The sequence below is a fragment of the Muscardinus avellanarius genome (genome assembly GCF_963383645.1).
Source record: "Muscardinus avellanarius genome assembly, chromosome: 3".
Taxonomy (NCBI): Eukaryota; Metazoa; Chordata; class Mammalia; order Rodentia; family Gliridae; genus Muscardinus; species Muscardinus avellanarius.
Window position 1 is genome coordinate 23,724,717 of NC_137788.1, and position 18,995 is coordinate 23,743,711.

Genomic DNA, 18,995 nt, shown 5'->3' on the forward strand with positions numbered 1-18,995 from the left:
TTCAGATGGCTGAGTTCCAGGCACCCCCGCCTCCAGCATTTGGTGGAGTGGGCCACGGCTTTCAGGAAGTCACCCCTTAGGCTGCAGTTGGCCTGAGAGATGGGGAGGAAGAAGGCAGGTCCGAGGGCAGACAGCGGGGCCTGGAGGCCAGGAGGGATCCCTCCTCAGTGAGTGGCCAGGCACTGGAGGGTGGGAGATTCAGGATCTGTAGTGAAGAGGAAGAGGTAAGGGGTTGGGCACTGAAGGCCTCCAACAGCAGGCCAAGGAGTTGGACTTTTTCCTAGGGCCACCCCAGGGAGGCATTAAAGTGTTTCCATTATGGTCAGACTGTACTTAAAGAACAACCATGCATGTTTATTGAGCAGGTACTATGTGCCAAGCACTGTGCTAAGCACTTTACACCCAAGAGTGCATTTTATGTAACCTCTACAATCACCGTCAGGGTAGTTAGATCATGACCTCCCTTTCTAGATGAGGAAACTGGGACCAGAAGCTACTGGTCCCATGTCACACACCTAGTGAGCAGTGAAGAAAGGACTCAGACCTTGGCCAGTCTCCAGAGCCTGTGCTGCTGACCATTGGGCTAACCTGCCACCGCCCATAGCAGCTGGAACTGGCTGGATTGGAGGGCAGGGCTTGGTTGTGGAGAGGAGGTGATGGGTCTGCTCTCTGGGTGTGTTCAAGGGAGGGGGCGATGGCAGACTCCTCTGCTCCCTGTAGCAAACTAAGTATGGGAGAACATCATTCATTCATTTATGAGATGTGTCTTCAGCACCTGGGCATCAGGGTTACAGACATGAACAAGACAGCCATTGCCCCTGCTTTCCTCAAACACACATATTCTATTAGGGGACAGACAGATAAACATATATATAAGTAAATGATTTCAGATGAGATGGGAAAGCACAGGCCAGAGAGAGGAGTGACGTTCCCTGTGTACACAACCAGGCTGCCTTTCTGCAGGGAGCAGGGGTCCAGCAACTCCGGGTAGCCGGAGAGGAAAGGGAAGGCCCTCCTAGGCAGGGAGAGCCTGGGCAGAGCCAGAGGAGCAAGGCGCAGTAGCCGAGGTGGTCAGGGACTCCAGACACCATCTCTCCTCTCCCTCTTCCATCTTCCTCCTGGGGTCAGACGTGCCTCCCCTGGTTTCCCTGAGCCCTTGCCTTTGCCCGAACCTCCCATCCTGTCTCTTGGCAGGGTGAGGGTCGGCCTGGCAGATGGGGGCAGCTTCGGTGACAGTGAGCCTCTCCTGGCCTCGTCAGGGTCCCAGTCGGCTTCTCTTGGGCCCTGGCAGGGACACACCGCTTCCCTCCTGGCCCAGCCATCTCTGCTCATATCGCCCTTTCTGGCAGCTTCTGTGTGCTGCCCACCTCCATCTGCCTCTGGCCTAACATCTGTCTCTTTTGCTTTGTTCTGTTTCCTCCTGGAATCATTAAGATTCGGATAAACCGTGAAGTAAGTATCTCTCCCCTCCTGGTCCTCCTCCTCCTCCTGTCTGTCTGACTGGCTGTACCTCAGTTTCTCTTACAGTCTCTGATTCTTTCTCTCTCTGTCTCTGTCTCTGTCTCTGTCTTTCCCTCTACCCTCCTTCTCCTCTCTTCCTGCACCCAACACCAACTTTCCATTTCAGTAGCCCGGCCAGGGGCTGCGCAGGTGAAGAGATGGCAGTGTCCAGTTGTAAGCATTTCCGTCTTCTCTCCTGGGGTCCATAGCCCTGAAATGGGCAGCAGTGTTGGGGCCCCGTTCTGCACTGGCCACCACTGCCTGTCACCTCCACCCCCTCGCCTCCCTACTCCCAATGAGCCTACTCGCCACACCTTCTGCGGGGCCCTTGAGAGCGGGACGTGGGGGAAGCTGCCCTGGGTGGCCCTGTCTCTGCCAGTTAGGGCTCAAGGTCTTCAGAAAGCCCCTGGTCAGTCCTTCTAAAACTAGTTTCCCTAGTGTTCAAATCCTTTTACAGTTAGTTTGTATAAAACTCAATTCCAGCCATTGCCCCTCAATTTAGTTCCTGTAACTTGAATTTTTTTTAGGGATGTGGTTTAGATTTATTTTTTTACAAGTGGCAAAAAGTGTTTGACCACTTAAGAATCAAACAAAACCAAACCCCAGTTCATGCAGCAATCCTCTGATTTGATTTTTAATATGCATATATTCTTGATAGTATTTGATGACTGGCATTTTTGGTTATTTTATGGGTATCTCTTCTATTTCATCTCCATTTTGCTTTAAAAAAAACTAGTTTGTGCCTGTTATCATTGCTAAAATTCTGTTTGTGGGTCATAGGAGGAACTCTTGAAAAAGGAAATCCTATAGAGGAGCAAACAAGACAATCTAAAGGAGGAGAAAGGAGGGGGGAAGAGGAAAATCTCTAAAACAACACAATGTACTTAAATATATCAAAGTCAATCACTAAGCCAAGCAAGGGAAGGAGGGACGGGGAGGGAATGGGGTGTGAATTGGGTAGGGGTTAAATCAGCGATGTGTATATGTTTGTACACACAAGTTTTTTACCCCAATATGATGTTTGAATATCATGCACCAATAAAAAAATTTAAAAGGAAAAAAAATTCTGTTCGTTACCAGACTTTGCGGTGATAGAGAGGCTAACATACAAGGTGAAAGGTCCCCAGAGTTATATTTGGTAGAGGAGATCAGTTATGCCAGATGTACCCTCATTCAGAGAGTTGGTTTGTAAAGTTCTCTAACCTGAAAGAATGCTGAGGCCCAAGAATGCGGCGGGGCGCGCTGCCCAGCGCTGCCTTCAGGCCGTATGAATACTGGCCCTTACGCGTCCTTACATCTTGATTTCCCTACACCCACCCAGCCACTCTTGACTCTCACCCCTCCACCTCACTGTTGTCAGACTCTTAAGAAATACCCTCAGAAGACAGGTAACAGCCGTGTCGCTCACTGGGCACCTGCCCTGTGTCAGGCACCTTAGACTCGGCATTTCACCTTTACCACACTCTGCATGGTGGGGACCATACTGACCAGTGTTTGACAGGTGAGAAAATGGAGCCTTTGAAAAGTTAAGTGACACACTCAAAACCACACACCCGCCTTAGCCCTCGCCCCTGACCCTTTGGAGAGCATCGGGATGCCCCAGGGGTCTTGCCTACAATGCCAGGTCCTCAGGAGCAAGCTCCTGGGACCTGTTCATCTTCCTGGAGTGTTAGGCCCAGTGCTCTGAGGCTGGTCTATAAAGTGGGTTTGTGCGAGGTGAACTGCTCATCTTCCTTTAAAATCTGATCATCTTAGCCTTCCATTCGTGTCCTCTATGTCATATAATTGTGCAGTAGTACACACGTGTACTTAAAGAGTTGTACAGCCGGGCGTGGTGGCACACGCTTGTAATCCCAGTACTTGGGAGGCTGAGACAGGAGGATGGCGATCAGTGGTCATCCTCAGCTACTTAGTGAGGCCTTCTGCAACTTAGTGAGACCTTGTTTCAAAATAACGAATAAAGAAATAGGGCTGGGGGTGTAGCTTGGAGGTAGAATGCCACTGGGTTCCATCTCCAGTGCCTCAAGAAAAAAAAAAAAGAAAAGAGTTGTGCAGATATCAGATATGCTCTAACTTGCTTCAAATAGGGTCAGGTGACAAAACAGACCCTTAGACCACACTCTCTCTAAAAGGATGCCACAACAAAAGAATTGGACACGGGACGAAGGAAAAACGCTTGTAATAGAGCTGAATTTTAGGCCAGCTGGTCAACTGGCAAATTGGTGTGTGTGTGTGTGTGTGTGTGTGTGTGTGTGTGTGTGTGTGTGTTTTGTTGGGGATGGAACTGAGGGCCTTGGGCATGCCAGACAAGCACTCTACTCCTGAGCCCCATGTTCAGTCCAACTGATTAGTTTTAATTGAGTTCCCTTCCTCCCATTATTTACTGACCAGCACTTGAGCACTGGCCCAGTGCTGCGCTCCGGGGGACAGGTGGTTGAATTAGATGAGGCATCTGCTGCTCTGGGATTGGATCTTAGGCAAACTGATTTTAGATGGGGTAGCCTGTTTCCAGCTTGACTAGTGCTGCGGGTGGGTAGGCAGCCACTGGCAGCACCTGTCATGGGCTCCCTTTCACCTGTTGCCCACCAGGCCTGTTGAGGCCTTGATGCAGACAGTGGCTTGGAGCAGCAGCAGGAGGGAATTAGGCTAGACCTGGAGAGACTGCGTTATCTAGCAACCCTAGCAGGCTTTTCATTGTTAGTCCCTTTGACTGGCTGGGTCCTTTTCATGGGTGTGGTGAGTAGCAGCAACCAAGTCCCCAGGCTGTCTTGTGTCGTCCTCCTCCTGCAGAGGAAACCAGCAACTTAGGAAGGTCTAGAGCCTGGCTGCTACTCAGGGTGTTTGAGGCCCGCCAGGGTCAGCACCACTTGGGAGCTGATTGGAAGCACATGGTCCCGGGTCCCACCCTAGACCTGAAGAGCCAAGAACTCTAGGAGAGAAGCACCCTCGTGGTGCTGAGTGCACAGCTGCTCCTACTTGGCAGAGCTGAGATGGGGACCAGTCCATTAGATGCTAAGGCTTGGATTCTCAGCCACTGTAGTAAATCACCTCCCACCCTACCAGCTCTGCACGTTGACATTCTTTGTATTTTCAGAGACACTGTTGTACCTTTAAAAGAGTAGTAGTAATAAGAGCTGCTGCTAAGTACTGATTGCGCTCGACAGTGTCAAACACTCAACATATATTATTATTTTATTCCTTGCAATGGCCCTGGGAGGGAGATGCTATCATCATTCCACTTTATAGATGGGAAAGTGGAGGCACAGAGAGGTGAAGGGCTGTCTGCCTGGGGCCTGCAGTTAGTGGGAGGGAGGGTTGGGGTCTGGACCCTGGCAGCTGGCTCCAGGGCCCCTTGGGCCTGGGAAGTCCACCCTGCCCCCACAGGGGTTGCAGGGCTGGCTGGAGAGGTGAGGGGTTTTTCCTCTACACCTGTCCCACATCACTTCTTACCCTTCTTGGCTGCCCACGCTGGTGCCCCGGGTCTCTGGTGGCCTTGTGGAGGCCCTTGGGTGGCTGGTTCCTCTCCTCCGCCTAAGGGATCTGGGGATGGAGGATGAAATAGCTTTCGACCTCTCTTTTTTGCAAGATAATGCAGGTAAAGTGCGTAGCACAGTAGGTGACCGGAACAGGGTCTTAAAACCACTTATCATCATAATAATCACTTTTTAAAAGATTTTAAAAGTTTTTCTAAGGGGTGTTTGCTTTCCACCTGAAGTCTTATCAAGGCCCCCCAAGCCGGCTGACTGAGGTGGAGGCTCATGGGTGTGGACTGTCTGTTCCTGTTGCCCTGCGAGGGGTTGGTACAGCCTCAGGACTTGGGGACAGGGCAGGGTCATCTCAAACTTCGTTTCCAGATAGCGCCCTCCTAGTAGGCAGGTGACCATCCCCACTTTATGGATGGGCAGCCCCGTGAGGTCCCCGTAGGGCCACACAACATGACACTGGCGTCCCTGCTGCCCTTCCCCTTTTCCTTAGGGACTGGGAAGACAAGGCCACCTGGTCTGGAGGCCTGGGCGTGAGGGTGAGCAGTTCCCTGGTGGGAAAAGGGGCGCTGCTTCTGGAGAGGAGGGGAGGGAGGGCTCGGAGCGTTGGGGCTGCTCCCCAGGGTCTTACCATGCCCTCTTCTCCTATTGCAGGGTTACCACAGGTCAAACCACTTCATAGCCACTCAAGGTACCTGGCCCCTCCGCCCACTGCACCCTGTGAGCTGGAATGCCCCCTCCTGCCTGCCTGCCTGCCTGCCTGTCTGCCTGTCTGTCTGATCCCTGCTCTCTGTTTGGGTCTCTTGGCGTCTGGCTGTCAGCCTCTGTTCACTCTCTGTGTTTGTGTCTCCTGATGCAGTCAGTCCATCCATGGCTCCCTGGTCCATCTGTCTGTCTCTGTGGTCTTACATGAGAAAGGGCTAGCCAGGCCCAGTCCTCATGGTTTAGTGGCCACCTGGGTCCCATCTGGCCATGTCTCTTTCCTCTGTTTATCTGTCCGTCTATCCTGGAGACCGGCCCCATGGACTGAGGATCTGCTTTCTAGCTCTGCCTCCTGGGCCCACTCAGCATGATTGGGCCCTCCCCAGAGACTGCCCACCCCAGGGCCCTCCAGGCACGAGCTGGCAGCTGGTGGGGCATATGTGGGGTGTATGAAGCTCCCAACAGGGACCAGAGAGCCTCCTGGCCTTGGGGGTGTTGCTGGCCCAGGGCCAACTCCTCGCTCAGGGACAGGCGCCCTCTGCGTCCCCAGGGCCAAAGCCCGAGATGATCTACGATTTCTGGCGCATGGTGTGGCAGGAGCGCTGCTCCAGCATCGTCATGATCACCAAGCTGGTGGAGGTGGGCAGGGTAAGCGAGGCTGGGGTGGCCCGGGAGCAGGGCGGGCCGCGGCGGGTGGCAAGGAGCCCACTGAGTCCTGGCCTGTGGGGCTGCAGGTGAAGTGCTCGCGGTACTGGCCGGAGGACTCAGACATGTATGGGGACATCAAGATCACGCTGGTGAAGACGGAGACGCTAGCCGAGTACGTGGTGCGCACCTTTGCCCTGGAGCGGGTGAGTCTCCCCCACACCCGTTCCTCCCAAAGCCCGGTCCACCTCCCCAGCTCAGGGAGCGGGAGGGGCAAGCAGGGCAGCATCACCTTCCCTGCCCAGGAAGCGCCTGGCGACTGCTTGCTGGGAGCACTGCATCTCTGCTGGCAACTGCAAGAGATGATTGAGATGTTGAAGGTGACTGACTGCCTGGCATTGGCTCCTGCGCTGGGCAGGGCACCATGCTGAGCCTGTTGCACTCGTTATCTCAGCCCTGGAGAGCTCTGTGGGATAGACGTTCACCAGTAGGACCATTTTACAGATGAGAACTGTGAGGCTCAGAGCAGCTATGTCACACATCAGAGGCCACACAGGGTCGGGCCTGGCCAGCAAGTCCAGTCCACGATCCCATGTGCTCTGTCTGTGAAATCCTCAGAGGAGAGACAGTTTCCACTTGAAACTAAGAACCAGAGAGTCAGAATGGTCTCCTGGGTTCACAGGACAGCCTGGTGGCTGAGGTGGGTGTTTATGGCATAGATGTAAGCTCAGGCAGAGCCCTGTCTGAATCCTGCAGAATGTCTGTCCCATCTCGGGAAGGCAGTTTCTCCTCTTGGGACCGTGGCTTTTTCACTGGCACAGTGGACATGGATCTCTACCTCACCAGGAATGGAACTCACTGTAAATATAACTACATGATGCTAACTACGGCACCTGGCATGCAGCAGGTGTCTAATAGATGCTGCCAGTGCCCGTGATTGCCCTTCCTGTCATCTCCACAGAGAGGCTACTCTGCCCGGCACGAGGTGCGCCAGTTCCACTTCACGGCGTGGCCGGAGCATGGGGTTCCCTACCACGCCACCGGGCTGCTGGCCTTCATCCGGCGTGTGAAGGCCTCCACCCCGCCTGATGCCGGGCCCCTCGTCATTCACTGCAGGTGGGAGCCCTGGGGTCCCCAAGAGGAGAGGGCCCAGGAGTTGGGCTGGAGTGGGGCAGGTGCAGCATCCTTGAGGGCCTGGGCCCAGCCTGCTTGGAGACCAGGGGCAGGAGAGAGTGAGCCCCCAAAGTCCCCTTGAGTTCTGGCTCTGAGGTTGGTGTCCACCTGTTCTCCCCCCTCGACCTGTGAAGCTTCTTGTCCCCATGCCAAGGAGGTGCCAGCCCCCAAGTGTCTTTGGGGTTGGTGAGGCAAGTGTTCATTCCTCACCTGGGCGAGTTCTGAGAAGGGCCTGCCCCACACCCCGTGGGCCTTCCCACCCTCCACAGCCCCCCGCCGTCACTTGCTGTGTGGTTCCGGGTCCACCTGGATTGGCTCCTGTGACCCCGGCTGCCCTTCCTCTCTGCTCTGCCCCCTTCCTGACCCCATGTCTTCCTCCTGCCTCTTCCCTGGAGAGCTGAGCCTCTAGCCCTTGGGCTTCAGCATGGCCCCTAGGGCTTGTCCTGGCCCCTCCTGGATTCCTAACAGCTCCCCCAGTGCCACTGCAGACACACTCTCCCTGTCCCTAGCCTCCATGCCAGAGATAGCTTTAGATTTCTTTAAGGTACCGTCTTTACAATAACAAGGTGTTACAAATATATCATACCCTCAAAGCACAGTATACTTAAATCACAAATCAACGTACATGGAACTTTATGGATTTCCACAAACTGAGTGTGCCCGTAGCTCTACTCAGGTTAGGAAATAGAATACCAGAGAATCCAGAAGCCCAGTTGTAGAATGTACCCAGGTCTAGAATGGACTCCACTCTCAGTGCAAACATGATCCCGACTTCTGACCCACAGATAGTCTTGCATGGTTTTGAACCACATAACCAGAATCCTACAGCATGCGCCCTTTGCTGTCTTCTTTCCCTCAGTCATATGTCTGTAAAGTTCATCCATATTGTATCCTTTTCCCCGGGGTGGGTAAACTAGCGTGTGTGTCCGTTCTGGTGCCGACAGGCATTTGGGATGCTTCCAGTGTGGGGCTGTTAGGAATAGCGGTGCTAAAATAAAATCGCAGCGCTGAGACATTCTCTCGAATGCCTTTTGGGCAAGATACACGCATTCCCGTGGGTATGTGCGTAGGAGTGGAATTGCAGTCTGAACATTCAGCCTTAGCAGGGGCTGCCAAGTAGCTTCCCAAAGTGGCGGTTCTGATCTGAGCCCCCACCAGTGCGTACCAGATACCCAGTTGCTACGTGTCCTCCCTGATACTTTGATGCCACCGTTTTCAAACCTGAAATTGTGGTGTCATCTACATCCACTCCTCCTCTTTAACCCTGCTCAACCTGGTGCTTAGCGTGAGTGTCACAGCCCTGAATCCCACAGCCCCACACTCGACGAGCGTCTGTAGAGTTAGGGAGGCAGCTGTATCATAAATGACCACATAGCAGGAAGAAAGAGTGTTTTAATAAAAGCCTGCCAAATTGCTCTAGGATCTCAGAAGGATGACGTCTCCATAGAATAAGTGAATGGGTGTGAGTGTGTGGGGTTTTGGAGGATGTGTAGGAGAGTCGAGGCTAGCCAGGAGAAAGAAGATTCCTGGCTTGAGCCCCGGGCATCATGTTTGTCCTTCTCCCTATCTGAGTTGCTAAGTTGGGCCAGCTCCTCCGCCCCTTTCTGTCCTCCTTCTTGCCTCTGTCCCCATCAAATTTCACCAGAACTCCCCCAGCAGCCTGCTCCCTGGCTTTTCCTTGCTGGGTCCTCTCTGTGGCCTTGTCTCCTGTGGGGTATAGGTGTGGCCTAATGCCCAGTCCCCCTCCTCTCTTCTCCTTGGTCCTGGGCTCCCTTCCGGAGGTGCTGATGCGGTCTGGGGCTGCTCTGTCCCCAGCGCGGGCACCGGCCGCACAGGCTGCTACATTGTCTTGGATGTGATGCTGGACATGGCGGAGTGTGAAGGCGTCGTGGACATTTACAACTGCGTGAAGACCCTCTGCTCCCGACGTGTCAACATGATCCAGACTGAGGTGCGGGGACCCCTTGTCCGTCTTGTGAGGCGCTCAGCTGGTGGAGGGTGTTTGAAGGGCGTCCTTAGGTTCTTCCTTTCCCTGGGATCATTTGCAAACTTGGGTTGCCAGCCTCTTAGGATTGTCCCGGGGTTGTCATGGTGGGGGAGGCCAGCAGCACTAGGTTCTGCGGTCAAGACATACCTGGGTTCGTGTCCTCACTGGATCTGTGACCTGGGCCCCTCACCTCTCAGAGAATCTCTTGGGGTGTTAGAAGCAGTCTGAGACATGCTAACGTGTGCATGAAGGTGACTACCTTGAACTTGCTTGTCCCTCTCCCCCTCCACGTCTCCAGCTGCTAGTCCCCACCTCGTTCTCATGTTCTTAACTGCTGTTTCAGGAGCAGTACATCTTCATCCATGATGCGATCCTGGAGGCCTGCCTGTGTGGGGAGACCACCATCCCTGTCAATGAGTTCAAGGCCACCTACAAGGAGATGATCCGCATTGACCCTCAGAGTAATTCCTCCCAGCTGCGGGAAGAGTTCCAGGTGGGGTATTTGTGTGTGTGTGTGTGTGTGTGTGTGTGTGTGTGTGTGTGTGTGTGAGCGCACACATATTGCTTGGAGGTCCCAGTACTGTAGTCCATTGAGGTCCAAGCAAGAGTGACCAGACTGAGACACTGTCAGAAGGACAGTTGTGCTGCTAGGAAGGACTCTGAGGCAGTGAGGAAGCTTTGGAGTCTGATAAGCCTGGTTCAAGTCCTGGCTTATCTAGCTGGGAGTTGGGAGGAGCCTTGGATGAGCCACTTCACCTCTCTGTTTCCATTTTATTATCCAGAAAGGAAAATAGTTGATATCAGCCTGGCGGTGTTTGTACTCATCAGGATTCCTTGGTTGTAAGTGATTAGAATCCAGCTCCTGGCTCCTGGGATGGGAAGTCTGAGGGTGGTAGGGCTCCAGTTGTGGCTGGATCCAGGGGCTCAGGTGAAGATGCTGACACTTGGTCTCTGTCCGTACTTGGTCCTGCTCTTGACTTTGTTCTTGGATCCACAGCTGATCCCAGCTGTGCCAGGCTCATGTCCTCTCGTCAGGAGATTCTGAAAAGAGGCCCTTGTTGCTTTCAACAGGCCCAACAAAAACCCTAGACCAGACTGTCACATGTCCATTCTTAAAGCATTCCCTGGGGCCAGAGAGACAGAGCTGATGGCAGGCCTTGGTTGCCTGGTTCCAGGGACAGGACTAGTCACACCGTACCTAATGGCTTGAGATGGGAGAAGGCTGGTTCCCCAGATTGGTCTGCACTGGGCGGGCAGAGACCCAGGTGTCCTGTACTCCAGGGCTCAGGTGTGGGCCAGCAGGATCACATGTGTCACATGCTGGTGCTCTAGAGCCACATGAAGTGATCTTGTGGGAAATACTGCTGGAGAAGGATGACGCATCAGGCTTTGGGGATTGTGATAGAGTTGGGTTCCCCAGGAGCGACCCCTCACATCAAGAGAAAGAGACTTGTGGGCTGGTGGTGCATGCGTTGTAATCCCAGTCTTTGGGAGGCTGAGACAGGAGGATTGCAGGTTCACAGCCAGCCTCAGCAATTTGTGAAGCTCTCTGCAATTTAGTGAGACCCTGCTTCAAAATAAAGAATAAAAAATAGGGTTAGGCGTGTATGTAACTTGGAGGTAGAATGCCTCTGGTTTTAATCTCCAATACTGCAAGAGAGAGAAAGAAAGAGAGATAGACAGACAGAGACTTATTTGGCATGGTGGTACACACTTGTAATCCCAGTACTTGGGAGGCTGAGACAGGAGGATTTCAGGTTTGAGACCAGCCTTAGCAGTGTAGAGGGACTCTCAGCAGCCTAATGAGACCTTGTTTTTTTAAAAAAAGAAAAAAGTAAAAAGGGCTGGGGAGCTGGGCATAGTGGCACATGCCTATAATCCCAATACTTGGGATGCTGAGACAAGAGAATCGCCAGTTTTGAAGCCATCCTTAGTAACTTAGTGAGGCTGACAGCAACTTAGTGAGATCTTATTTCAAAATAAGAAATAAAATAGGGCTGGGGGTTTATGTTGTAGGTAGAATGCCCCTGGGTTTAATCTCCAGTACCACAAAAAGACAAAGAAACAAGAGAGACTGAGAGCCTGAATCCAAAAGGCAGAGGAGTGAATGCGGTGCCCCAGGACCCTGGCTTGATTTAGTACCAGGTGCTCAGGACTTGCATCTGTTCAGATAGAGAAGCAACCGAGGAAGGCGAGTGCCCCTGCCGGGCACCTGGCACCTGCTTTATGGGTGGGGGTTCTGGGCTTGTCTTGGAAGCGCTGATGAGCCGGCAGTGATTCTCACTGTGCCTCCTGCAGCCTGAGCCCTGGGCGGCCAGCTCTGCCCAGTGTTCAGCATCCTCTCCCTTCACCTCCTGCAGCCCCGTGGAGTAGGCTTATTATTTTCCCATTTCACAATTGAGGAAAATGAAGGCTTCAAGGTACAGTAGCTTGCCTAAGCCTCCACGGGGGGGAGGGCACTGAGACAGACTTTTCTCCAGAGCTAGAGAAAAGAGCTAGGCTCTGCCTGGCCTGGAGACAGGGACCTGCCTGCATGTCTTCTCTCCCTTCTTCCTGGACCTCAGTTTCTCCATCCACAAAATGCCCAGTGTCCCTACAGGGCCACAAGGAGGCCCAGCCGGTACTGGACAGCCTCTTCCTCCCCACCGCCACTCCCTGTAGACGCTGAACTCGGTCACGCCACCCCTGGACGTGGAGGAGTGCAGCATCGCCCTGCTGCCCCGCAACCGCGACAAGAACCGCAGCATGGACGTCCTGCCGCCCGACCGCTGCCTGCCCTTCCTCATCTCCACTGACGGGGACCCCAACAACTACATCAACGCGGCCCTGACTGATGTGAGAGCTTGGGGGTGCCCAGGGGTCAAGGGAGTAGAGCCCAGAGATCTGATGGCAGGGCGCTCTGTCCATTTGGGGACTGGGCTCAAGGGTGACCCTTCTACCCTCATTGATCACCCACTCCTCATTATTCGAGCCAGGCTCCCCCTCAGGTATTGCTCTCAGCTTGAGTGGGAGTCTGGGTTGCGGAGTTCAGGCAGGGCTCTTCCCAGGATCAAGCCCAGTAGAATCTGGTGTAGGATGAGTGAGTGATTCAGGGGACTTTGGCTGGGGTGGGGGGACTTGAGGGTTTGGGGTTGGGACTTGAGAACTGGTGTTTAGAGCCAAGGGAGCTGGTCCTGGGAGATTAAGCTAGGCCCTATTTCAAGACCTGGCCTCAAATGGCGACTTGCTCCCTGGCCACACCTGGCTGTGGTCTGAAAGCACAGGAGCCATTTAGACGTCCCTTTCTTTGCCCCAGCCCAGGGGTTCCACCGCCTTTCCTGGGTGCCATGAGCACAGCTGGGGCCCTAGGGGCCCAAGATGCTGCCACTTGAGGGGGAAGGGTCCAGGTATCATCCCTGTTCCTCTCTCCAGTTGGAGCCAATCAAGAGATGGATGCAGGAGGCTTCAGGTGGAAATCCATGTTACTGATAAAACAAGAATGTGGCTTCAAATGTGTGGCCAGTGGGCTAGCCATGCCTGTGCCCCTCCGGATGCAGCTGGGCACTCCCAGCTACCCTCCCCTTCAGGGGCAGGCCAGTGCCTGTGGCGGGGGGCCGGGGGCAGTGAGAATGTATGTCTTCTGAGAGAAAGGGGCTGAGCCAGCAAACTCAGCCTGGGAAGGAGTGAGTGTAGGGCCCCCCAGGATATCTCGAGAGAGAGGCGATCCCCTATAGCAGGTGCAAGGAGGGGGTGGGCCTTTTATGGCCTGGTTGCTGATGAAGAGTAAGTACCTCTGCAGGGTAGACCAGGGCGTGGTGGGGTCCTTGAAGGAAGGAGCGCTCCCACCCTGTTTCTGGGAGGCTTCCTGGTGTAAGCTGAGGTGAGAGGGAAATAGAAATAGAGGTTCAAGGGCTCTGGATCTGGGAGCACACTTGGCTCCAAATTCGGGGATCCTTAGCTATTTTAGTTTGTGGGGGCCATGGGCACACACACTAGAGGCCTGACTTGTCAGCTCAGCATCAGTGTGCTGCCGGCCTCTGAACTGGCCATGGCGGACAGTGGGGTCTAGCGGGCATGGCCACCCAGCTCAGGGTGGGTGGAGCAGGAGGAGGGCCTGGGGTCGAGCCTCAGCCATGTCAAGGGCTGTGACCAGGGTCCCGCCGGGTGCTGCTGTTCCCACAGAGCTACACGCGGAGCGCCGCTTTCATCGTGACCCTACACCCGCTGCAGAGCACCACGCCTGACTTCTGGCGGCTGGTCTACGACTACGGCTGCACCTCAATCGTCATGCTCAACCAGCTGAACCAGTCCAACTCCGCCTGGGTGAGGCCCGCTGGCCACGGCCCTCAGAGCGTGCGAGGGCACGGCCCCCTCAGTCCAGAGCTGGAGCCCGTCTCTGCTCAGTGTCGGCTGTGTGATCTTAGAGGAGTCACCCTCCCTCTCAGCACCCCAGTTTCCTCATCTGGATAATGAGGGGGTCAGACTGGAGCACACTAGCTGCTTTGTATGGAGCACCCACAGTAAGCCAAAGGCTCTGCTTAGCACTTAGGGTCTTACTTACAATCCACAGTGACCCTGGGTGGGAGCTTCTCTAAGGTCACGTAGCTGAGAAGTGAGAGCTGCCCACCGCGGGCTGCCTCAGGCAGAGTGTTTCAGTAGCGTTGTTTGGCGTACGGCAAGTTAGTTTACCTCTTCAAGCCTCAGTTTTCTTCCCTGTGATGGGGACCACCACAGGACCTGTCCTTATGGGTACACCGTGCTGTGCCTGGCATGTGCAGGCGCTGGGCACACGGCAGGGATGACCACGGTGAGGGTGAGAGTTGCTTCTGAGGTCAGTGCAGACACTGGCTCAGTGGCCTCAGTCTGGGGACAGCCCCTTCACTCTCCCCATTTCCTTCCGGGGTTCCCAAGGCTGGAGCTCCTGGAAGTGCAGGCACCTGGCCTCCTTGCACTGCCGATCACGTGCACCGAGTCCTTGGATCCCTTCACGCTCCCCCTCTCTGCCTCGGGAGGCCAGGAAGCTTTTCAGTAAATTGAGCACGGCAGCCTCTTACTGAGAGCCTCTTACTGAAGGCCTGGAAGAGGCTTTGATAGCTGGGCTCTTTTTGTGTGTATGTGATGTCGGAGATTGAATCTAGGCACTTAAACATGCCAGGCAAGTGCTCTACCACTGAAAATCAGCCCCAGACCTTTTTATTTTATTTTGAGACAAGTGTTCCAGACTGACCTTGAACCTAGGATTCTCTGGCCTCAGCCTCCTGAGAGCTGGATTACAGAACTGTGTTACCGAGCCTGGCTGAGCTCTAATGAGCCAGAATCCTGGGTACATGACCAGGTCTACAGAGAATGGGGCCCAGGTCCAGGGTGGGGTCTAGAGTAAGTTCCATTGGTGGTAGGAGCCCACCCTTACTGCGGTGGGGGACAGGGACCCTGAGGGTCATTTCCAGCTCCTCGAATTGCTCGTGCCTTCAACCCACTTTTCCCAGGGATAGGTCCCCGCCAGGCCCTACCACTGACAGTGGCACACAGGAGAAGACCCAGTATCTCTTAGATCTCCTGGTGTGGGGGGAAGCTGGTACAGAAATGGATAGTGACAGCAGTTGGGAAAGGGCATTCATGAGCTGGCACAAGGGCACAGAGAAGCTTGGGGATGAAGTATCAAGGAGGGCTCCTGGGAAGTGGTGTCTGAGGTGGTGGGGAAGGTAGCGTTCAGTAGTGAAGAGCTGGGGAGGGCAGAGCATGTGCAAACTTCAACTGCAAGGAGTTGCCAGGACCCCAGCTGGGGAGAGGAGGTTGTGTCCTCTGAGGGGCTGCGGCCAGAGAGCGATGAAGATGGACAGGGCGTCATTTGGGACAAGTTCAGGGACAGCCTCGGAAGCGACTGTCACCCTTATCACCTCTGCCTCCGCCATGGACTGGGTCCCTCCTCTCTGCCCGGCATGGCACAGTGCCAAGCACCCTTGGGCCCCACTCATGGTCCTCACAACAACCCTGTGAGAACAGTTGCTGTGGTGGTCCTTGTTTTACAGAAAAGGAAACTGAGGCTTAAGGGAGTAAATTAACTTATCCTAGTTTTAATGATTGTACCCTTTTAAAGGTGACAGCCATGGGCTAGGCCATGAGAAGTTAGGCAGTTGATAAAGAGCCAGAATGGACCAGGTTCAAAGTGGCCCTGGCGTCCCTAGGTGGGCTCAAACCACCAACCTTTGGGTTAGCGGCCAAATGCACTGAATGATTGTACCACAGAGGCGGCTAGCTTATCCTAGTTTTACAGATGGAGAAACAGGGGCCCAGGAGACGAGAAAAGGTTTTCTTGGGCTACAGGCAGAGGGGAGACTACAAGTTGGGGCTCCAGGCTGTTCAGACTGTAGGGCCTGAGTATATATATGTGGGGGTGCCTCCTCTGCTCCTGACTCCAGGGGCAGCTGTGTAGTATCCTGACTCCATGGATGGTCCTGGGACGAGAGTAGGGGCCTCAGCTGCGTTGCCGCAGGGTCTCCTCACCTCTGTGAGCTGTGCTGCAGAGAAGAGTTGTGAGAGAGTGGGCTGGGGGCTGGTTCTGGGGTGGGTGGGGTGATCTGGGCCTCTCGTGTGTGCGTGTATGTGTTTAGGGTTCGTCTTGGCCCATTGGAAGGTGTCCATGCAGCAGAGCTGGGCCAGGTGTGCCCTGTGCTCAGTGGGTGAGAGGTGGAGACAGGGTTGGTGAGTCTGAAGCAAGTGTGTGGCCAGGGCCTGGGAGCTGCAGGGCAGGCACAAGCACTGTGGATGGCCTGGCTCCAGCCAGCTTTCCTGTCTCTGTGCCCAGCCCTGCCTGCAGTACTGGCCTGAGCCAGGCCGGCAGCAGTATGGCCTCATGGAGGTGGAGTTCGTGTCTGGCACAGTGGATGAAGACTTGGTGGCCCGAGTTTTCCGGGTACAGAACATCTCTCGGGTGAGTGGTCTGAGGAGCCTGAGGACGAGAACCTGGGTGAGGGCCAGGGCAGCCTTGGGTGGCCTCTTGAGGTCATTCGGCAGGGCCCCTGTGACCCCGATGCTCACACCAGCTGCAGGAGGGGCACCTGATGGTGCGGCACTTCCAGTTCCTGCGCTGGTCTGCTTACCGGGACACGCCTGACTCCAGAAAGGCCTTCCTGCACCTGCTGGCGGAAGTGGACAAGTGGCAGGCAGAGAGCGGGGACGGGCGCACCATCGTGCACTGTCTGTGAGTGCTGGCCCTGTGGGAGGCGGGTGGAGGCCTCGGAGAGGGCACAGGGCCCGTCCGAGAAAGCTTCAAGGCTGGCACCAAAGCCCCTGGGCTCTCTGACAGCTGTGACCTGGACTCTCCTCAGCCAGCCAGGCTGGCTGGCCCTTCTTTCCCTAAAAAATTCAGTTTTCAGCTGGGTGTTGTGGCACACGCTTGTAATCCCAGCATTCGAGAGTCTGAGACTGGAGAATCGCAATTCGCGGACAGCCTCAGCTACTTAGTGGGGTCCTCTGCAACTTAGTGAGACCCTGTTTCAAAATAAATAATAAAAAAATAAGGCAGGGAGTATAGCTCGGAGGTCTAATGCTTCTGGGTTCTATTCCTAGACCCACACACAAAAAAATTAAAAATCCATTTTCCAGGGTCTGATCTCCAGTGCCCTCTGTCATGTTGAATTTGACCAAATTAAGGAGAGTCTTGTCAGAACTTTCCACCCCATGAGATTGCAGCATATATTTTCCACCAATGGAATTCCAGTGTTTGTTTATGCATGCACATGTGCACTGCTTCTCATTCATTCATTCGCTCATTCATTCATATGCATGCCTCATTCATAAACCTATGTATTTGCTCCCGGCACTCACTTTTATTTGCTCACTTTTTCATGCTCTGGCACTCACCGAGTCTTCCCAGGGCCAGGCTGGGCATGCTCCTGAGCTGAGGACTTTTAGATCTGGTGGGAGAGACCCCTGAGAAGGGTCTGAGGACGCTCTCCCATCCCCCAGAGCACCCCACACATGGAGTGTCAGGGACGGAGTGCGATGCTGAGAGGAGGGAGGAGGAGTGTCTTTGGTGCGAGGCTGCGGGCTTGGCTCAGCGTTTGTGTCTCTTGCCTGGTGGTGACTAGTCCTCCCAGTGTCCATTTTCCACTCCCCCCAGGGGTCTGCTTGGGACAAGGCTGTCCTTTTCTGTCGCTGCCCTTGCTTCTCAGTGGTTTTTTCTTGGAATGTGTCTGGCCTCCTTTCTCTTGGAATCTGCACTCTTTTCCTTCTTGAGAGCTTGTTTTGAGATGAAGAGGCTTTGGATGTTAGTCTCAGCCTCTGAGCTGCCTATTTAACCTTCTGGTCCTGTGACTGCCCTGTAGGCCCTGCCTTGCCCTTTAGGTTCCTCAGCCCTCCTCCCCCCCCACCCAGCCCTTTGGCCCTCCCTCTGTGGTTCCCTGGCCCCGCCCACCCACCCTTTGGCTCCTCCTTCTTTGGGTCTCCTGGTCCCGCCCACCCACCCTTTGGTCCTTCCCTCTTTGGGTCCCCTGGCCCCGCCCACCCACCCTTTGGTCCTCCCCTCTTTGGGTCCCTAGCCCCACTGCTTATCTCTAGGCTCTTTAGTACCTCCCAGCTTGCTTCCTTAGTCCTACCCCACCCCTGTGCCCTCAAGCTTCTCTCTAGTTCTGCCCCTTACCTTTCTGCCCCTTACCTTTGGCCTCTCTGGTCCTAAGCCCAGCTTTTTGGTTGCCTGGCCTTCATCTTTGGGTACCCGGGCCCCATCCCTGATTCCCAAGCTCCTCCCCAAACCTTTTATGCATTTCCTTTAGAAATGGGGGAGGCCGCAGTGGTACCTTCTGCGCCTGTGCCACGGTCCTGGAGATGATCCGTTGCCACAGCCTGGTGGATGTTTTCTTTGCTGCCAAAACACTTCGGAACTACAAGCCCAATATGGTGGAGACAATGGTGAGGGATTGTGACAGTGTCCACCTTCCTGGTTCATGCCTGGCTGGGTTCTGCAGCACCCACCCTCCCCTACCCCCTGTTGGGCTTGGACTGTCCTTGGGTCAGAACGTTTCCTCCTGCTTGTCTTCTCTCCCTAGTACAAGGGAGGGGTCAGGCTCATGATCCCTTCTCTCCATCTCTGCAGGATCAGTACCACTTTTGCTATGATGTGGCCCTGGAGTACCTGGAGGGGCTGGAATCAAGATAGCAGGGCCCCTGGCCTGGGGCGCCCACTGCACACTCAGGGCCAGGCCCACCATCTCGACTGGCGAGGAAGACCTGTGCCCCCAACTCTGCTCAGCCATAGCCCCATGGGGAAAGAGCTGGCGTGGATGCTGAGCTGTTGCTGTGGCATCTTCTATTGTGGGCAGCACCTCTCACTGTGTCCATGGGCAGGCCGTGGGACAAGGAGGAGCTTAGCAAGACTGTAGCCCCACCTGGCACAGTGACGGGGGTTCAGAATGGCCATCTCTGGGGGACTCAGGCCTAGCCCATTGACACCCCAACCAGAGACAAGAGACCCTGCAGGGAGAGTGTTCCGGCCACAGTTTCTCTCTGGCTTGGCCTCTTCTGCATGT

At 54.8% G+C, this 18,995-nt stretch overlaps 1 protein-coding gene across 4 annotated transcripts in view; it reads left to right on the top strand.

The window, feature by feature from the left end:
- Nucleotides 1–18,625, top strand: part of PTPRU (protein tyrosine phosphatase receptor type U) — a gene marked incomplete at both ends in the record, with an annotated part of 83,465 nt that extends 64,840 nt beyond the window's left edge. For 2 of the 4 annotated variants that reach the window (XM_080692560.1, XM_080692562.1), the window contains 12 exons: nt 5,637–5,673; nt 6,235–6,332; nt 6,419–6,535; nt 7,291–7,445; nt 9,318–9,453; nt 9,833–9,982; nt 12,151–12,324; nt 13,651–13,791; nt 16,274–16,399; nt 16,512–16,669; nt 18,243–18,378; nt 18,563–18,625. In XM_080692560.1, the coding sequence (XP_080548686.1) occupies nt 5,637–5,673; nt 6,235–6,332; nt 6,419–6,535; nt 7,291–7,445; nt 9,318–9,453; nt 9,833–9,982; nt 12,151–12,324; nt 13,651–13,791; nt 16,274–16,399; nt 16,512–16,669; nt 18,243–18,378; nt 18,563–18,625 (1,491 nt within the window). Of the gene's footprint in view, nt 1–1,434; nt 1,453–5,636; nt 5,674–6,234; nt 6,333–6,418; nt 6,536–7,290; nt 7,446–9,317; nt 9,454–9,832; nt 9,983–12,150; nt 12,325–13,650; nt 13,792–16,273; nt 16,400–16,511; nt 16,670–18,242; nt 18,379–18,562 lie in introns of all 4 variants that reach the window. The other 2 variants (XM_080692561.1, XM_080692563.1) reach the window with 2 other exon arrangements.
- Between the last annotated feature and the right edge of the window lie 370 nt (nt 18,626–18,995).